The sequence below is a fragment of the Natrix helvetica genome, assembly GCF_964273705.1.
Source record: "Natrix helvetica genome assembly, chromosome: 2".
NCBI classification, from domain to species: domain Eukaryota; kingdom Metazoa; phylum Chordata; class Lepidosauria; order Squamata; family Natricidae; genus Natrix; species Natrix helvetica.
Window position 1 is genome coordinate 19445628 of NC_138552.1, and position 21728 is coordinate 19467355.

At 38.1% G+C, this 21728-nt stretch overlaps 1 protein-coding gene across 1 annotated transcript in view; it reads left to right on the plus strand.

Annotated features, from left to right (window-relative positions):
* Window positions 1-21728, plus strand: part of RAI14 (retinoic acid induced 14) — a 120965-nt gene that overhangs the window by 54085 nt on the left and 45152 nt on the right. Inside the window, exon 3 of the mRNA XM_081942876.1 lies at window positions 19388-19518. Coding sequence (XP_081799002.1) covers window positions 19388-19518 — 131 coding nt within the window. The remainder of the gene's footprint in view (window positions 1-19387; window positions 19519-21728) is intronic.

Genomic DNA, 21728 nt, shown 5'->3' on the forward strand with positions numbered 1-21728 from the left:
CATGCTATGGTGGCACTAGAACTCACAGTCTCCTGTGTGAGGAGCCTAATGCCTCAACCACTAGACTAGACAAAGCTAAAATGGCTACTACAGAATGCACTAATAGAACTAAATTAGTGGCATGATGGCAAAAATTAAGGAGTCTGGTAGCTCTTTTTTCAATTTAAAAAAGTTATTTAAATGCAGACGTTTTCATAAACTGCAGCTCATTTCATTAAATGCATAGATATGCTGCAAGATAAATGTCACTATATTTCAGTTATTAGTATATCCACAGTGTTGGTATCTTCTGGAGTATCCTCAGGACATCTTGTAAACAGATAACATAAACCAGGTCTGCTCTGCTAGTGAGTTGCTTTTTATCCCTTTCAGTAGGCAAACTTTTTCAAAGAATTTCTTGGCTCTGCTTACAGGTAATAGTGGCTATGTGTGGAGGTGGTTATTAATGATGTGGTACAGTTGTCACCGACATTAACTCAAGGGTAAATAAACATTGATGGAACTTTTCATTAAGTGGCTGGCTTCACACATCAATTCAAGTCGTGATGTGGTTTGTTTGGTTCTGCTTAGTGTGATGTGTGAACTAAATCATTGTGGCTAAAAAGCAGTTTGCGGTTAACCACCTAGAGAACAAACCCAGCCGCTTTTGGTTTATTAGCTAAAGCAGGGTTTATGCTTGTGTGATTTATGAAGTTGACAATATTTGCTTGAACACTGAGCAAAAGAAGGTGGTGTGTCTTGGCATTATGGAAGTTCTCATTCAATACATCTGGAAAATGCTGTCTGCAGGATATACCGTATTTTTCGGAGTACAAGACGCACCTTTTTGCCTCAAGAAAGAGGCTGAAAATCTGGGTGTGACTTATACACTAAATACAGCATTTTTTGCCTCCTGAAACCCCGCCCCTTTTGCAAAAATGGCTGTGCATAGCCTTTTGGAGGCTTCAACGTTCAATATTTCAACTTTCTAACTCCAACCTTGTGGTTACTATATGTTCAAAAGAATGGATCCAAGGTTCGGTAAAGGGAGGAAACCACATAACTGGAATTTATTAACAAATTTTACCTCTAAACTATAGCTCTTGTATAGTCTTCTGTTTCTTTCTCCTTTCCCGAATCTTGGTTTCTCACTTCCTTGGGTTTTATTTTTTGAAGATGTACCAAGCTGGAGTGAGTTAGGGAGAGATTATTAAGACAGATAAGATAGGATGGGGTTGTGTTATGGGTTACAGCTGTAGCAAAGTCTTGCTATTCTTTTTAAAAGTCATAGTGTCTCATGCTAAACAAAAATTATGTATTGGATCTTATGGCACTGCCTTCTCACTTCAAATAAACTTTTCATTTTACTATTTAAGTTCTGGCTTGGCTTCAGACTTGCTCATGTGCAGAGTAGACCAGTGAAATTAATGTGATTTACATTAGATTGTAGTACCTTGCTCCTGCGGTTTGAATGAGTCTGCTTAAACATGATGATCATCAGTAGATCAGTTTTAAAGCATGATGGCATCTGGATTCAACCCAGAATTGTAGTCACGCTTAATGTACAGTTAATTCTGGACCTAACCCAGAACTGTAGTCATGCTTAATGTCTTGACACATGCCCCCTTTTTGCAGTGGCATTCACCTGGCAGGTGTACCTTAAAAGCAAGAAATGTTGAGAATGTGACATATATTCCTGTCTCAAAATTATGTCTGCCTGGATAAGAATACCTCCATCTTGTACATCTACTTGTTAAAGATGTTCAAACTGATTATCGTACTATCACATCATGCATTTTTCCATGCCAGTTATGTTAATTTCAGGGCACATGTAGCTGTCAGCATTCATTTGCTGATAGCTTGAGCTGGCATATTTTGACTGGATTGGACTTCCTATCATACCTGCAGGCCAATGGCTGCACTGACTGAAGGTGATGGGAAATGGTAGTCAAACTGAATAAAGGCAGTATTTTTCAACCTTAGCAATTTTAAGACATGTGGACTTCAACTCTCAGAATTCCCCAGCCAGCAAAGTCCATATATTTTAAAAATGCAAAGGTCAACAAACACCGAACTAAGGTGTCCCTTTGCACCTGCAGTGATTTCACTTTTCAAGGAAACTAGCAAAAAGTGTTATTACTTTCTGCAATCTGATTGGGACTAGAAATAGATAAAAAGTGTTGTGTGAGGAACATGTTATTCCCTCTGCTGTTCAGTCTTGTACTTTGTGCTCTCCATTAGATTATGGGACAATCAGAATCTAACTACAATAACCATGTTGCTTTCCAAGATTTAACTAATGATGTGATTTCACATCAGTATTGGGCCTTTGTGCCTAAGTTTAAGCACAATCAAAATAATGATTTAGATAATGTAAGAAAGGATAAATAGAAAATATTGTTTACTTTCATCTTGGATACTAGCTGAGATTATTAATGTAGCTATATGGAACATGTACACCGAAAAAGATCAGTGTGTGGTAGAAAGTTGTCCATATCAAAAATTGAAAGGGAAGAAAAATTGATTTTTCCCCCTATGGAAAGGCTCCTCTTTCATAAATTCATTAGCAATAGTGGATCAATAAATAAAATATTATTTTATTGATAAATTATTAATTAATAAATTGATAAATTATTAATTAATAAATTGATAAATTATTAATAAATAAAATATTAGACAAATTTCACAGCTCTTGAATTGTTAGTGGTTTTTAGTTGGTTATTTTATAGCAAGTAGGTAAAGGAAATGTATGTCATTCATCAGAAAACATTTCCTTGCAGCTTTTCCCAATAAAAACTGGCATATTTTTGCCTAATTCAAATAACAGCTCAGAATTTTTCACCCACATTACTGAGAAAGTTCAAGCAGCATTTCAGATGGCCTACTACACTTTCATTCTTAAAATCATTTTCATGTTGGAGTTAATGTATTGGCTGGGCAAAACAAGAAATGAATTGTTAGCATTTTCAGAGTAACTTAGCATTTTTCTTCTAAGGTGTACTCAGCCTTCTTACAGTACCATTTTGAGGGTGTGTATAATTGTTGGCTAAGGGCAGGACATGCCTGTGTGGAAGGACTTTTACGTGCAATTTTTAAAAGTTTCCTCCTGTAGATTCTAATGCATTTTGAGGTAACATTTTGACTGTTGTGAGGTACTTTGGAGAAAAGACTTTCTCTTAATATGGGCAGAATGGTGCCAAAGAACAGTAAAATGACGGATGTTGCATACAGCGCTAACTCATTCATTTGCAATATTAGCATTTGAGGCGGAATTGCTTTTAATTTTGCTTTAAAGAAAAGCCATTTATAAATACTCCAAGAACTGTCTTCACAATGTTTGTTTTGGGTTTAGCGAGTCTTTATAATGTAGTATGTGTCTTTTGCAATTTTTTTTAATAAAAATAGCTAAGCAGCTGGCTTCCAGGAATACTTGTCCATGTCACATATATCTGACGCCTTTCTTGTCTCTTGAGGCCACACAACATTGCATATTTTATGATTAGAGTAGAGCTTTTAAATGGATCTGTGCCATATGGCTGAGTCATCTGCTCCGGCCCTGGTTTTGGGAATATTATATGTGGAACCTTCCAATGGTTATGAAACAGTTGGAGTGGGAGTAGGAAAGGAAACCCTTAGAGCACAAAAGAGTCCAAACTTTTGCATTAATCAGACTGTATTATTGTCTTAAGCTTATACGGACATGGTAAAATGAACTGCATTTCAAGTTTTGGTTTGGAAAGAACCTCAAGTGATGCACCCTTTTTTTAGCTTTTTCTAGAAATTTGGACCAATGGAGATTAACTGAATGAAATGAGAATTAATTGCTAAATTGGAGTGGTTATATTGCTGAATGGTTGCTCTGGAGAATACCACACATTTCAAAACTAGGACAGGGAATTTAACATTTCAAAATTAGTTTTTTACGCCCGTTTTATGGTAGTGTTACTTTTTCATAGTTCAAATTATATATTGTGACTCTTATTTCCTTTATCCAAAGCAGTTAAGTTTTGTTCCTAGTTTACAAATGGTCTCTTATTCTTTCTGCATTAAACTGGATCTGAAAGTAGCGAAAGAGCTTGTTTATGGAAGATACACTTGAGTTGTGAGGTTGTATTCCAACTACATTCACAACATTTATTTATTTTATTTATTTTCTTCGAATTTCTAGACCGCCCCCTCTCCCGAAAAGGACTCGGGGCGGTGTACAGTCCACACAACAAACAATAAGTATCAAATACAAATATAAATACAGATATAAATACACATAAGGAGGAGGTTAAAAATTTAAAAAGAACTGTACGGAAGAGTATAAATCTGGTTCTAAAAATCCTACAATCAGTTAAATTGATCCTGTATCAACACCTGATACATTAACACAATAAAAAGGGTACTGGATTGGAGAAGATAGTAGTAGGAAGGTTTTCCCAAATAAATTGCTTTGTTTCTTAGGGCTAGCTCTGCATTCAGCTTTATATTTCTTTTCCAGTGAGAGAGCTTAAGGGTAAAAATAGATGACTTAAATTTTGTAGTGGCTTCAGGCTGCTTTTATTATTAAATCTTAGTAGATGTGAGGAAACAAGTTAACTGGTTCTACCAATGGAGAATATTGGATCAGGAAGTATTAAGCTCATCTCTCTTGGCATTTAATGAGCAATCATGTGCAATAAGCAGTTCTATGACTATCCATCCTTGTTGCTATTTTAGGAGAACATCTTCTCTCTATCTCATGAGGGAAAGGAAATTGTTCTCATTTCCCAGCCGTTTCATTTTATAAACGTTCTACCTAGAAGGGACACAAAGTTGGGAGCCCCATTCATGCTACGTAGCATTTTTCATGTTTCTTTGTTGTTGTTGTTCAATCATGGTTCGTCCCACGGTCAGCCAGATGTTCAAATTGGATTTGACATTTATATCCACCTGTTGAGTCTTTCCTAAGGTCCTAGGATAGGCAGATGTGGTTGTTTGGTAGTCTTAAAGCTATCATCGCAGGATATAGACTGTTCTGAGCAAAGCTGCCATTTGCAATTGATTGATGGTGATTTTGACAATGCCGATGGTATTCAAGTGGTTTTCCAGTTGTTTTGGGACCCAACATGTCTATTACTATTGGTATAATCTTTGCTTGCTTATTATTATTGTTATTGCTTGAACAACATGTAGTGTTTAGAAAGTTTTCCGGCTGTTGTTGCTTTTGGGGGGGGGGGGCTGAGGGAATTGTCTTCCACCTCAAAAGAGGCCCTTAGTTTATTGTGTTTGGATGAGTGTACAATGCAAAGTTTCTATTTATGACACCAGTTTTTAAACCCATGGAGACACACATGCTTTCATAATTTTTCAACTAGTTGTATCATGTCTGCATTATAATATATTATTATCATAGCTTCAATGTTTAAATCAGTGTTTTTGCATCCCTGATTAAATAGATTTAGTTGCTTTGAGAGGGAACTCCTGATAGGTATCTCAACTGGAAAACCTTTCCAGTAGCTTTGAGGAGCGGAATAAGTATGCACAGACTTTGAAGAATTGTTCATAATAAGCTTGTTGTGCATAGAGCCTGCCAAGCTTTGCTTTCAATCATAAAATTATAATTTTTAAGATGTCTTTGAAACAAACAAGAATATCTCTGTATGTTTTTCAAAGCATAGAAAGGCAATAAGAAATATCAAGGTAAAGAAATAAAGGCACAAAAAAGAACAGAAAAGGAAGTCTAACAAAATCTAGTTAACAACAACACAGTTCCCTATGTAACTTTCTGTCCTTGCAAATCATCCTTTCTTCTACCATATCTTTATATAATGGCTTTTGTTCTTTAAATTCTTACCTTTGAAGATCTCACCAAGTTCAACTACAACTTTTTTCACTCTTCTTCCTCTAAACTCAATCGATTCTGTAATTTAGGTTTCATTCATCCCATTTTCTATGACAAGCCCACATCAGCATAATCCGGAGAGTATCTTTTTGTTTGGCCACATAGACTTCTTATGCCATCTGTCTGGGTTTTTTTTTTTTTTTTGCAAATCATCACATTTCCAACTAACAGATCTCTAATACCATCATAAGCATGTCTTATATACATAATGAATTAAACAGTGGAGGGAATATAATTGCTGGATATTTATCCACTTACTAGCCAGCAGTATCAATTTTGACCAATAGATTCTAAAGCAGAGGGATTTTCTCTTTAATTGCTACTCGGTATTTCCAATTTTCAGAAATTGAATCTGAGATCTTCAATATGCACAACATACACTATACCATTGAATTGTGGGTCAGGCAGACATATAAATAACCCAACAAAAATATGCCAGGCTTTGAACTACAGGTAGTCCTCAATTTACAACAGTTTTAGTGACCATTCAAAGTTATGGCACTGAAAAATGTAACCTATGGCCGTTTTTCATAGTTATGACCTTTGCACATCCCCATAATCATATGATCAAAATTCAGATACTTGGTAACTGGTTCATATTTATGACGGTTGCTGTCTCCCAAAGTCATGTGATCCCCTTTTGTGACCTTCTGACAAGTAAAGTCAATGGGGAAACTAGATTCACTTAACAACCGGGTTACTAACTTATCAATTGTAATGATTCGCTTAACAACTATGGTAAGAAAGATCATAAAATGGGGCAAAACGTATTTAACAAATGTCTCAACAACAGATATTTCGGGCTCCATTGTGATAGTAAGTGGAGGACTACCTGTATTAAGATTAAGGTGGGAGACTCTGTGAATCTAATTGGAAATCCTGAGCTGTTAATGGACTACCTATCCTTAGCAGAAAAAAAATCAATCTATTCTTACACTGAGGTTGTTGACTAGGGACTACTAAAAAGGCCTAAAGGTCATTTTATGAAGGAGATCTGTAGACTTCAATTATTTTTGGAAGTAGATTTATTTTTATTTATTTATTACATTTATTTGCCACTCATCTCATTTCAAAGCTATTCACAGTGAGCAATAATTTGCGATTCTTGCTTCAAAATTTCTGCAAGTTTACTTCTAGCTTATAATGTTGAGGAATACAACTAAGCTTTAATATCTCTCATCTGTATATTTTTAATTTGTTGACCTTATAATACTTTGGTGGTCTTTTTATAACCAGAGTATATCAAAGCAGTCTGACTGATGATATAATTTAAATGTGATCTTTGGCATCTTCTGCCAAGGCTAGCTGCATGCTCTGCAAAATCACTTAAGCCAAATATCCCATTCTGAAGTCCAGAAAGGGATAAAGAAATAAACATGTAAATATTTGTGGTTTTGAAGTCTTGCCCAGTGGAATTGGATGATGAAAAACTCAGCCTTTAGAAAGTCATGTGGTGGTCCAGTGTGATGCCTGTTGTCCTTTATTTGTTTTAAATTTCTTTCTTTCTTTCTTTCTTTCTTTCTTTCTTTCTTTCTTTCTTTCTTTCTTTCTCTTGCTCTCTCTCTCTCTCTTTCTTTCTTTCTTTCTTTTCTCTCTCTCTCTCTCGCTCTCTCTCTTTCTTTCTTTCTTTTCTCTCCCTCTCCCCCTCTCTCTCTTTCTTTCTTTCTTTCTTTTCTCTCCCTCTCCCTCTCCCTCTCCCTCTCTCTCTCTCTCTTTCTTTCTTTCTTTCTTTCTTTTTTTCTCTCCCTCTCCCTCCCTCTCTCTCTCTCTCTCTTTCTTTTTTTACTTCCTTACTTACCAGCAATTTTCCACTCCTAGTGAGAGGCTAATTGGGTAGGATTTGCAAATATGTGGTTGTTGATTTTTGCAACGGGAAACCACATAACTACAAAATCCAGAATAAGGTTTAAGCAGTATTGTAGGAGTACTGAAGAACTGACAAGTTTTATTTTATTTTATTAAAATTAGATGATGTCTTGCCAGGCCTGTGGCACAATTCCAGTTTTTTTTGTGTGTGTTTCCTTTTCAGCTGCAAAAAAATGTGCTAACTTTAAGCAGCATTTATTAAACAGATTGTTAAATTTTCAGTATCTTCTCCAAAGATTTGTAGGGAGAATAAAGTCATACGCTGGGAGGGCATAAAATAGATTTGGGAATTGATTATTGATGAGCCCCTATAAAATAGAATACAAACAGGTCTGTTTGAATAGTGTTTCATGAAAGTACAGGCAGTCCTCAACTTAGCACAATTGAGCCCCAAATGTATGTCGTTACATGAATTTTGCCCCATTATATGACCGTTATTGCCACAGTTTTTAAATGAATCACTGCAGTTGTTAAATTACTAACATGGTTGTTAAATGAATCTGGTTTCCCCATTGGCTTTGCTTGTCAGAAGGGTGCAAAAGGTGACCACATGACCCCGGGACATTGCAACTGTCATAAATGTGAACCAGTTGCCAAGCATCCAAATGTAAACCACGTGAACTATATGGGGATGGTGAAATGGCCATAAGTGTGAAAATGGTCATAAGTCATTTTTACTGACATTTTAACTACGAATGGTCACTGTGCGAAACATTGTAAGTTGAGGACTACCTGTACATGTTTTGGGGGTGTTTGTCCATGCCGATCTTCCTTATTTATCAGCCAGAAGACTCTCTGGATTGGCACTTGGACCATAGTTGCCCAACAAATTTAACATTGATTCCTAATGGAAAGCCATATGGGTCATTGCACACTAAGACATATAAATAAGCCCACAAAAAATTTCGGGCTTTGAACTACAGGTAGTCCTCGACTTACAACAGTTCATTTAGTGACTGTTCAAAGTTACAACGGCACTGAAAAATGTGACTTGTGGCCGTTTTTCAAAGTTATGACCTTTGCAACATTCCCTATGATTCTGTGATCAAAATTTGGAAGCTTGGGAGCTGGTGCATATGTATGACCATTGCTCTGTCCCAAGGTCATGTGATCACCTTTTGTGACCTTCTGACAAGCAAAGTCAATGGGGAAGCCAGATTCGCTTAGCAACTGGATTACTAACTTATCATCAGCAGTGATTCACTTAACAGATGTGGCATGAAAGGTCGTGAAATGGGGCTCATTTAAAAAGTCTCACTTAACAATAGAAATTTTGGGTTCAGTTGTGGTTGTAAATCGAGGACTAACTATGCCGGAATGGGTCTGCTCGCCTCGTACCCTTCGCTGCCCCTTGTTTGCACCCAAGGTTTCACCCCTAGCCATTAACCCCTACCATTTCTCCTCCGCTGAAATGAACCTAGCTGTTCGCCCTGGCAAATGGGACCCAGCCTCTTCCGTCCCAGAACCTTCGTCACAGCCATTCACTGAAATACTGCTCACCCCAGCCTTTTGGGCTCAGGAGACAGTTGGGGGCAGAACCCTGGGGGTGAACAAGGGACGGCGAAGGGTACGAGGCGAACAGTCCTAGGCCCACCTGTACCATGTCAACAATGGGCAATCCTGAATAGGATGTGCACCTCACCCGGCATCTTCTGGGATTCTCTGTATAAATCAGGCATAATATCCTCCATTTAGTGTGATTGCAGGGTCTACATAAATTGTAGATCACCTCATGATGGGCTATAAGCTGAGGGCAGTATCTGATTTTTAAAAAATTTAAATGATGCGCTTCAATGATTGCATGGCCTAGAGTAGACACCTGCATTTGAACATATATCTTTTTAAACATTTATATTTTACTGCGTTTTACTAATCTTAAGTGAGTTGTTAATATGTATTGCCAGTCCTTGTATGATGTGCCATACACTAAGTAATAAAATGGGGGAGGTTAATTACTTCTCAATGCGCTGAGAAAGATAAATTGCATGTGATGACAGTAATTGCGCCTGTCCTTTCTTGAGAAGCATTGGAGATAAATCACCAATCATTTTGTTGCTGAACTCGCAGTTTCAGCAACCTGTCTAGCTGCTTCTGCAATCTTCAAGTTGCATAAAACCTGTGATTTAGACTGCAGTTTCTGGTGGGTTGTTGTTGTTTTTGCCTTTGCAGGATCTTTTCTGCTGTGTACATGTGGGAACATGGATAAGTTGTCACATAAATCTCTGGGGCATCTGATTTTTTCCCTTGGAGGGAACAAGTTCTAACCAGCAAGAATAGTTTGGAAACCGAAAATTGTGTTACAAAAGCATTGTCTTAATTGTTCACATTTACAATAATCCTAAAATCGTGGGTCCCTTCACAAATCAACTATGCAATCTTAACTTTAGCATGTGGGAAAGCCAAGAAAGAGTTCACCTTATCTTTTTCATGGTTTTTTTTTTCCTTTTATGCATTTTTAAAAATGGCATAATTGTGGTTCACTCATCTCGGTTATAGTACAGGTAGAAAATCTCTTACTAGATTTCTAGCTCCCATCAGCTTCCATACTTTTGCTCTCATTTTCTACGATAAAAACAATATACTACTATCAAGACAAAAAGCAATGGATGAAAACTAGTTAAGGAGCAAACCAACCTAGAACTAAGGATAAATATCCTGACAGTTAGACCAATTAATCAGTGGAACACCTTGCCTGCAGAAGTTGTGAATGTTCCAACACTGGAAGTTTTAAAGAAGAGGTTGGGCAACCATTTGTGTGAATTGGTATAGGGTTTCCTGCCTGAGCAGAGGGTTGGACTAGAAGACCTCCAAGGTACCCTCCAACTCTGTTATTCTACTCTATTCTACCGTTTTATCTGTTGGTGCTCCCTTTCTAAAACTCTAATGAAAAAATCTAAATCATATTAGATGGGAAAGGGTTTTGCTCAGAGATATAAACCACATTCTGAAGTTATTATTTTTTTCCTCATTTATATTGAATATGTGAAAGTAATATACTCATCTTCCTTTCTTTTTTCAGCCAAATTACTTATTGGTGGATGAAGAACTAGGGCAGGAACTGAACAGGAAAATATTTTTTAAGTAAATTGGGCACTTTTGGATTTATCTTAATACCCTTTCCATTACTCCATGCTTCCTACACTTTCTTAAGTTTGAAGATCCCCTTTTAATATGCACATCTCATCCTCCGCTTAGGATCACAATTGGACTTGGAATCTCAAACATCGAGTAAAGCAGTCTTTAAGCGAGATGCCATATCACAGCTTAACTCAACTGCCCCAATCCCAAGCCTCCCAAGATGCAGTTACGTGGAGCCCTGGAGAGAGGTCTAAGGCCTGGAGCCTCTCACTGCCTCACTAGTGAGAACAATACTGTATACTATGCTAAAGTGAGACTGAGGTTCTTTGCTCAATTCAAAGGTCTTGTTGTGACTAATCTGCCCCTTGGTTGGGTAAAAGAGAGGCACGGGGAGAATCCTCCTGCGCTCAGTTGTTGCTTTCTTTAGGTGCACTCCGATCAAAAGGACAGGGCTTCTAATATTTGTAGTCTTAGGACTTTCCGAAGTGATTAATGAATTGGAGTGACTTCTGCAAACTTTTTATAGTCATCAACATATTACCATTTAACAACTCAATTCTTCGTAATCACCATGGCCTCAGAATAGGTGCTTTCATAACACAGCCCATAAAGCACTTCCAGCCACCATGAAACTCCCCAACAGTCACATAATTGCATTTCGGGCATTTGCCAACCAATTGCATTCACAACCAGTTGCCAAGTGTCCTCTGATCACTATTGAGATCTTCTGTCGGCTTCCCCAGAAAGTCAAATGGAAAACCAACATGGAAGGTTTCAAGCAGAAGGGACATTGAATTTGAGGTCTGTTTCTTTGGCGCGCAAAGGGATTTCCTCCCGTCTCCCACAAAAATTCTAGCAAACGTCATTGTTCCTTTGTACTCTGATAAGAGATATTAATTACGTTTGTCTTTATGACATTTAGGATCGTCCTCTTTAAAACTAAAGCTTCCTGATTCTAACCAGAATGCCATCTTTGTGAGGTCTTCCAGTATCCTGGGCAGCTCTCATTTAGACATTGGATTGCCTGACATATCTATTATCTATCTATGTGCTACTAAAACTCTAGTTCTCATCTGTAACTTCAGTTGGGTGAGACGGTGGATCCAAAATCTGAGACATTGATTTCCATGGGATTGAAATTGGCAAATTTGTGGCTGCTTCAGTGCTGCCATGGCATCAGCTGGAGATTCAGTAAACCCAATCCTGCCCTAACCCTGCAAGGGCTAGGTAGACTGGCCGATCCTTCAGCCCCCCCCCCCCCCCAGAGATCATATTGGCTGGTCCCATCATAGTCCTCTTACAGGCCAGTTTACAGTGGTCACACTGTCAGCTACACCAAGTTGGCAGGAAGAGTTGGAGGTTATTCCTACTGCATTTTTGCCCTTGGTCATTCTATTTCCCTGTTTAGGTAATGAAATGTCTCTGAAACAACCCCATGGCTCACAGGTTGTCTAATAATTATTAATCCTGTCATTTTATTTTTATGTTGACGGATTGAGTTTTAAAATGGAGGATTAGATTTCTAGACCATCTACTAGGATACTAAGAAGACTAGTATCTAGACTACGTGTATTTATAAAAAAATATTTTTTGGCTTTGAGGCAACTGGAAGAGATAAATATTTCCCAGTCTCTGCACACTCACACTTTGTTGAAAACAGTTAATTATTCATAGAATGTTCTAACCTTTTCCATGCTGCTAAGTTAATGTCTATAACACCTTCTAAAGATACAACTTAAGCTTGTATAATGAGCCTCCACAAACAAGCTCTCAACAGCAGCTTGAGGAGAACTTGGAGTACATGCCAAATTGTTTGTTTTACTGTAATTCAGCTTCCATAATTCAACTTTGGAGGAAGTCTTATTTTGTAAACACATTCCTTCTCATTCCAGTCTTTTAGGATGTAACAGAATAAAGCATTTGCAGTATCCCGCTTAAGATGAATTGCACAGCAGGTGGGGGGGGGAGGTCTTGCATGGTTTATGTTTAATTTTTTAAGAGATCTGATAAATAAAATTAATGCCTTATAAAATAAATCTCTGAGCCTTATGTAATTACTACATAGTGTTACAAGCATAGCAAAAAATAGAAATCTCAATGCCTGAACGAGAATAATGGTCAGCAAAGAACTATAAAAACATACTGAATGAGAAATCCCAGTGCAAATCCTTTAGGATTAAAACCATCATTCAATATACAAATCTATGTACAATCCTTGTTTTATTGATTTCATGTAATATTCTAATTTTCTGAGATGGTGGATTTGGGGTTTTCATGAGCTGTAAGCCATAATCATCACAATTATGACAAATCACGGCTTGAACTATCTTGCTTTGTATGTAATGAGTCTATCTCATATATTAGTTTCACCTTTTAAGTTGCATTACTGAAATAAATGAACTTTTGCACAATATTCTAATTTTTCGAGTTCCACCTGTATATGCACATTTCCAAGTGACCGAAAATCTTGAAAGATGAACAGATGGGACCCAAGGACTCCACGGTTCTCCTATTCCAGAACCGCACAGACTGTCAGACCTGGAAGCCATCTTTTAAATTTGGGCCTTCAGGCCTGCCACATTTTCTACTGTAGGAAAATGGGAGGGGGGATAATATGGAATATGGGTGAGATATAGTCAAAATAACATTATTTTCTCAGGGAGTCAAGGTCACCTTGCCCTGCAGCTGCAATGGTGCGACTGGGCGGTATCTCCAGATTTGGATGGTGCCTGATTGGATCATGTGATGGTCATGTGGGTGCTGGGCAGGGACCTAAACTTTCTTTTGGGTGGGGAAAACCTGGAACTTTCAGATTTGGGTTTTCCCAGATGTGCCAATATGATATCTCTAATAAAATGGAACTTTGAGGAAACTCAAGCCTCGGAGTCTTCTTTTGTTAGGGCTGTTACTTGGAACCCTGACACAGACATTAATGTTGCTGATGAGAGAGTATCATCCTGATCACCTCATTTGGATGTAAGAATAATTGGTTCAAGTGATGTTCAGTCACTGGAAATTGATTACTGGGGCAAAATTGTGGGATTGTGGCCTGTCTTGTTTTGCTAAGTTACTATCTAATTAGTTCTGTGAGGTTTTTGGGCTGTTATTTGTTTAGTAATGAATTAACACTGCCAGCAGATAATTGAATGTTTTTGAACTTTTTCCATCATGAAGTCAACCTGTCTGTAAAGTGATAATGGCCTTGTCACTGCTGTTTCAGGTCTGAGTGATTGATTAGATATAATACCTGCTTATTTATAGCAAGATTCTTCCACGTGGTATCTTCTAAAGTGGGACCTACTTAAAAAGTGGCTATTGGTCTTCATTAAATAAGAATGAAATAAAATATCCATAATACTAAGGTGTAGACAGATTCCATAAGGTCCCAGTGAATTTATATGAGGTTTACAAGTTCATGGGTGAGTGCTTTGATGTGCTTGCCCATACACACGCACACACAGAGTACTGAAAAGTTTGTTGACCCTTGCTGACTTCCTGGAGGCATTGCTAATCAAGTTTGAAAAGTTGGCATTTACAACAGTTGCGTTCTTGAGATTCTTGAGACAATTAACAAGAAAGGGAGCAAAGTCCATTGATAAGTGCTTATCAAATGATAACTTAACTATGAACTAAAATAATACATTTACTGCCAGTTCAGTAAATAGCCCTGGCTTGTGATATCTTGTCTAAAATCTTTATAACCTCCAGTTTTGAAATTGTTGGTTTTTCTTCTTGCTGAAATGTGGAAAGTGGAACTACTAGTCTTCAGCTAGACACTGAAATGATTACCTAGCTAATAATATTTTATCAGGGTTCAAAAGACCATGAAAAAAGGAGGCTGTCCTTTAAATCAAGAACTTTTTCATGTCTGATAGTTATATTTTGTTGCTGCAATGGGAAGGGAAGTACAGTTGATGTGAAATGAGTAGCTTGTTTGTGCTTTTCTCATTTGGTGTGAAATGAGTACGGTAGCTCTTTTGTGCTTTTCTAAAGACAACCACAGGTAGTCCCCAATTTACAATTATTTGTTATGCAATCATTCAAAGTGATCCATATATTTTTAACTGGGTAATTTTAATTGGGTATTTTTTAGGATTGTTTATATACTGTTTTTTATCTGCTTTACCTGTACAGTGTTGTATTGCCTCCTCTTCTATGTTTTTATGTTTCCATGTTTGTAGTCTATTTTATCTATTTCACTTGACTGTACACCGCCCCGAGTCCCTTTGGGGAGAGGGGGCGGTATAAAAATCGAAATAAAAGGTAAAAGGTAAAGGTAAAGTTACAACAGCACTGAAAAAAATGACTTACAACTGGTCCTCGCACTTATGACCATCGCAGCATCCCCATGGTCACATTATCAAAATTCACATGCTTGGCAACCAACTTGTATTTACAGTAGTTCCTACTTTCCGGAATCATGTCATCACCATTTGCAACCTTCTCATCCAGCTTTTGACAAATAAAGTCAATGGTGACTTTCACTTAACAACCATGGCCCAAAAAAAAGGTTTTAAAATTAATAACAGACTTGCTTAATAATGGTAATTCAGATCCCAATTGTGCCAGAGGTAGTATTCAGCAGGTTCTGACCAATTCTGGAGAACCGGTAGCGGAAATTTTGAGTATTCAGAGAACCGGTAAATACCACCTCCGACTGGCCCCGCCCCCATCTGCTTCCCAAGTCCCAAGTGATTGGGAGGGAATGGGGATTTTGCAGTATCCTTCCCCTGCCACGCCCACCAAGCCATGTCCACAGAACTGGTAGTAAAAAAAAATTAATCCCACCACTGAATTGCGCTCATAAGCCGAGGACTATGTACAATGCATCCTTTTAAGGTTTACGATGCCCTTTTCATATATTTTGTATCACAAAAAGTTTTAAAACTTCCAGCATTTTTCAAAAATAACAGAAGGTGATCCTATTGCCACGAGTTGCCATCTTGGTCAATAAGTTCTTCCATAATTTCAATTTCAAGACATTCTGTAGAAGATAGAATGATTCAATATGGAACTGCTAGACGAAAGGTTAGATGGGGAGGGTGACAAGAGAGAAGTTAGACAGGCAGTCAACCCTTTGTAATGTACTTCCAAGGTGAGTCATTTACAAAGACTAAACTTTTGACGTGAATACATTCTGCCCTGATTCTGTGCTTCTCTTGAGGACAAAGCTCTCCTTGAGACCTTTTCATTTTTTTTTTCCTTGAAAAAAATAATAAGCCCATATACTTGGCAGACTGGTATATGAATAAGGCTGCACCCTAGGCTGGGAAAATCAATTCCAATTTCCAGTTTTGTACATTTATTAGAGTATCTGGTCAGAAATGATTAATTGCACTTTAAAATAAATCAAAACTACATGGAGTTACAAGAAAGAGGAGAGTCGGACTATTATGAAATTTGGAGTAGACTATACAAATGACTAGAGAATAGAAGCCAAAGCAAGAATTAAAAGTTTTGAAAATTATTGAATATACTATGAAGAAAAATGTATATATGTAAAATTTGATTATATTCCCTATATACTACTAGATTATAATATAGTTATCACATTATTATTAGAATTGTTAAAAACTATGAAAAGGCAATTATTGAATAGTAAACCACAAAAGCAGAATGTACATGCTGATACGGAAAGCTGTAAAAGTACATTATATTGTTACGTTGTTTGTGTTTTTAATCTGTTTTGTATTTGCTTTAATATTTTTTCTTGTTTTGTTTTTAAACTTGAAAACATTTAATAAAAACTATTTTATATTAAAAAAAATCAAAACTACATGTTGCTAACTAAAACAAATGTACCTGAATTGGTTACCTATCCTATCCAGGATCTTGAGGATATTTCAACAATCATTCCTTGAAGATTCTGTAGCTGAACCTATTTATGACATTCAACCAGCTCCTTGAAGACCAAATAGATTCAATCTGCTGGGATTTTATAGGGATTGGGAACAGCTTCCAAAGAGGAAAATTCAAATTTTATTTATTTAGATGTAAATTGAGAAATAGCCTACACTATGGCCTGCTGGGTCATTCTTTGTCCATATTTATTTACCTTAAGAGGTAAACAGAATGACCATGGTCAGCCAAAAAGGCAGTGGGAACAGGAGTGATGTCTGACTTCCTGCTGCTTCTCCAGTAACTTTGCTTGTAGGAAAATGACAGGGAAAGCCAGAAATCGGGATCACATGATTGGCATTAACCACAGTGGCCCCAGCAAATGCAACTGGTCTCTGAAGATCCTTGAAATTTCAATTCCAGGGGAGTAATGGGTCCGGATTTTGTTTCCTTGTTTAACTCACGGGTTTCAAGCTCAATTTCATTAAGGACCATATCAGGGTTGTGTTTGACCTGGGGGGGAAGGGGGCATGACCAGCTCAACGTCACTTGTGTCGGGGGCACCTGTGGTAGCCCAAGTGTTCTGCCAGTGAAAACGGGCTCCCAAGCTCTGTTTTTGGCTGCGATGGCCTTCTGCAACCCTCTGACAGTGAAAACGGAGCTTTGCGGGAGGTTGTTGCAGCCGAAAACGGAACTTGGAAGTCCTTTTTCACTGGCAGAGCATTCGGGCCACCACAGGTGCCCTCAACACTAGTGACATCGAGCTGGCTACGCCCCCCGCCCCTCCAGCGAGGTCAAACACAACCCTGATGCAGCCCTCAGCGAAATTGAGTTTGACACCCTGCCTTATAAAAAAAAGAAAACAACAATCTTTGTGTCAGGGTTAATATATCTGGTGAGTTTATGTGCCCCCTAATCCAGGTGGCTTAGATAGTTGAAAAGCAAAACTCTATTTAACACATAAAACATTTGAAAATAATGTACTAATTCTGTAAGCATTTAGAAAAAGAAAAACCCTGGAGCAAAAGATCTTTTTTAAACTGGCTGTAAAAAAGAGGGCCAGCTTTTACTCCAAGTGGCAACTTGTTCCAGAGTATAGAGCATGTTTTAGAGATGGCAGAATCATTGATGGAGGTTTAGGAGTTGCAAAAATGCTCAATAAGCTATATGGAATTAGGTAGTCTTGCAACAGATAAGTTAATGAATGAAGCAGGTTTGGGCCCTGCTAGGGTGACTTCCTCTCACAGGTTCTCAAATTCCAGCCAAAGGCTCATTAATTGCTCCACATTTTAATAGTTGGAGGTAACGGCCAAGTTGAACCTCAGCATCTGGGTCATAGTAGCTTGTTCCAAAAAACGTTCTCATTTTCAGGTTTTGGCTTTTGTGTTTAAGCCACAGGATTGGCTGACAACTGCAACAGAATCTGTAGTTCGTTAGTAGTGATGGAAACTCCCTTATGGATTAAAGTCAAGCCAAGCTGTCAAACAGCATTGTCTCACTGAATGTTGCGATGGTGGAAATATTAGTATAAATATTTACAACGTCTCTGCATATGAAAGATTGGCATTGCCTTCTGTTTATAGAAAGCCCAACTTGGATCAAGGCACCAAAGGGCACATTTCTTTCTGAAGGCTGAGTTTAATGTAGGCTTCGTGTTTGTTTTTGTGAATTGAAGATGCTTTCAAACAAAGGCCTCTCCACCCTTAACTTTTCAATGTGGACCAACTTGCAAAAGGCCAGAGTACATGGGAAGTTTCTTCTCTAACATGTTTTGGCAGTCCACTACCCGTGGATTCTTCTAGGTCAACAAGATAAAAAAAATATCAGATTTACTGCAAGATTCAGCTTTCAAAAACGCACTGCTATGACTTTCCAAATACTGCCCTTAAACAATTTGTGGAGAAGTCATTTTCTTTATTATGATTTAGTTCTGTGTAACCTTAAGATAGGAATGTACAACTAATTAGCTCAAAAACCTTTTTTATGATCCTTTATGATTCTCGAAATTGCTACACTGAATTCAGTGCTCCACTAACAATAACTGTGGTGCAATTTTCTGCAATTACCCAAGAAGATGACATAAAATTAAGTTGATGTCCCATTGCTATCGTCAGTCAAGAAAGCTTAAACGAGAAATGGATTTAAAGAAAGAGAAAAATCAGTGCTTAGGTTGCATACTTAGTGATCCAGAACCCGTCAACTCCTATCAAATTTTTGGAGATTTTTGTCTCTCTCCCCAATAAAAACTCCTACAGATTAAAATAAGTACCTTTATAATAAGGTATCCTGTTAAGGACATAAAGGGGAAGCGAAGGGTCCCCAAAGCCAAGCTTTATTAATTAATCCAAGATTCATTATAATAAACTTCCAACCACTGTGATTAGCATCACCAGAGATAAATATGAAAGAGGGACAATTGTTGTCATTCTCATCATGATTCTGTCCCATACAAGGACATGTACGAGCCAGAAGTATTATTTAGAGCTGTGATGGCAAACCTATGGCACGCGTGCCACGGGTAGCACGCGGAGCCATGTTTGCTGGCACAAAAGTCATCAGCTCGGGCGCACATGAGCTTCAGCCTTCCACCTAGGGATGCTGTTTTCGTCCTCCCCGGGCTTCAGGAAAGCTGGGCAGGGACTTGAACTTTCTTTTGGGTGGGGAACTTTCCACTGAGGGTGAAGCCAACAAGTACCATATAAGGAATACTTTATTCACCTCCTTAATCCCCTGAAACTTTTTTCTTTTCTTTTACAGACTCATGAGTGGAATAAGAATGATGACCGACTCCTCCAGGCTGTGGAGAATGCAGATCTGGAGAAAGTGGCTTCTCTTTTGGGCAAAAAGGGAGTCAACGCAACCAAGCATGACAGTGAGGGCAAGACTGCGTAAGTTGACGTCACTTTCTCAGTTGAATAACCATGCTTGAGTCCAGGGAAGGCTATTTGGTTGAACCAGACCTCCAGATTCTCTACTTTAGTGCTACTAAACTTTTATGACAAAATTGATGAAAACTGGCTAGCTTTTCCATCACTTTGCCACTTGAAATATAAGGAGAAATAGTCATAGGTCACTTAAACACAGCAACTGCAACAAAAAAAAGAGATCCCTGCTGGTGGAAAAAGTTTGTGAAGGAGGAGGGATGAAAATTCTGGAATTAGTGCTATTCCCTTTGGCCCATGATACATCTGCTACAGTCCTTAACTTTCCCCCTAACTGCATTAGAGTACTTGACCATCAAAAGATGACCCACTTACAGTTGAACAGATCGTTTATTTTTACAAATGAAAGCAAAGATACACGTCCCAGGATAATGTTGCAGGATCCAATCTGGGTCAGTCACCGGGAACAGAGATTTAGTTTTCCGATCTTTTGGACTTGTGCTGGAACCCATTATCCGGGAAGGTCCCTGAGGACGGGCTGCAGGATGAATCCGTAAGCTCAGAAGACCTAAACCTCTGTTCCCGTTGACCAACCCAGATTGGATCCCATTTATATTTAGCTTCAGTTTTTGATTGCCCAAACTAGATAGATCCTCCTTAGATTGGATTCTGTAAAAAGTAAGTTGGAACAATAGCTTGCAAAGTGAAAAGGAGTATTGTTGAAAAAAACAAATGAGACACATGTTTTGAAATGAGATGAGATGATCTTCGGGCATTTTTTGTTCCTTCCCCACCTCCAAGGTATTTTCCAATATTACTTTTCTCCTTATCTATCCAATAACACAGTGGAGCCACGGAGATAAGTCGCTGGAGCAATGTTTCTCAACCTTTAACAACTTTAAGATATGTGGAGCTCATATCCGCATGCCTAGCATGGTTGGCTAGGGGAATTCTGGAAGTTGAAGTCCACTCATGTTAAAGTTGCTAAGGTTGAGAAACACTGAGTTAGAGAGGCATAGAGATGAAATCTTGATGGTTAGAAAGGGGAGCGTTCTTCCATTAGCATTTCCTCTTTATGCATTCAAACTAGGCTTATGCAAAAGGCCTAATTTAATAGGCATAAGTGCAGAAACATAAGTGATATGGAGCATGCATAGGAGCACCTGGTAGCACCTACCAGGAACATCTTCAACATATGTATTTATTCCTGGGCTCCCACAGCTCCCTCCGCAGCTGACAACATAGGCCTAGGAAAATAGGCATTTGGTTTAAGATATTTTCAACATGTATCTTCCCAATCATATTTTGCCTTCAGATCTGTATCTCTGCACTGCCTTAATAAATAGAGCCCACTCTTTTTGCCTTGAGGCTAATTCACTTTTAGATATGTCTAGGATGTGGAATGTGTCATTCTGTGTCTGTATTAAATAGCATTAAATTTAAGTTTGCTTTTTTTAAAAAAAACACGTACTTGTGTCTGTCTGGAGCTTCACCCTCATCATCTTGATAGCTGCTTGTGTTCCAGTTTGAATTCTGATCGCTCGTGCAGAGCGTGTTGTGTTTTTCTTCCTTCCTTTTTTAAAGACAAAAATAATATAAATAGTTCTAATGCTGAAAGCTACAGAAATACGGGTAATTGATTTCACTGGGCTCTTCGAAAATAGCTTACGGTTTCAAGTCCCTTGATAAAAAGAAAAGCCCTCTGAATTAAATGAGTGGGTTGGAAAGAAGGAAGCAGCCAAGACCAAATGACTTTGGGCAATTTATGGAACAGTCTCAGGCTGAAAAACGGAGCGTGCTCGCTTTGTTTACAGAACCATGTTCTTGGCTAATTCTCACTTGCTCTGGATTTGCTTTTGCTGCGATGTCCAGTTTCTGTTTGGATGAAGAAATGAAATTACATCTTTGAGTGACCTGAACTTGAAAGCTCGAATGTAGCTTCAAATTTCCCAAATAAGGCTTCCTCCACATCATAATATGGCATGACAGGACCTACTTATCCTTTTGTTATGTTTAAGAGGAGAGAAAATGGGAAATGGATTGAGTGTCTGTAACAGCCAGAATGGACAACTCGCCACAGCCAACCAACCCTGGCCAACTTGCCATGGCCTATTTGCTGCAGTGCAATTCCAACAATTCAGTTTAATGATTTAAACTAATTTTAAAATTGTTTTAATTTTTGTCATTCGCATTTCGTTTTGTCCTCCCTTTTGCAC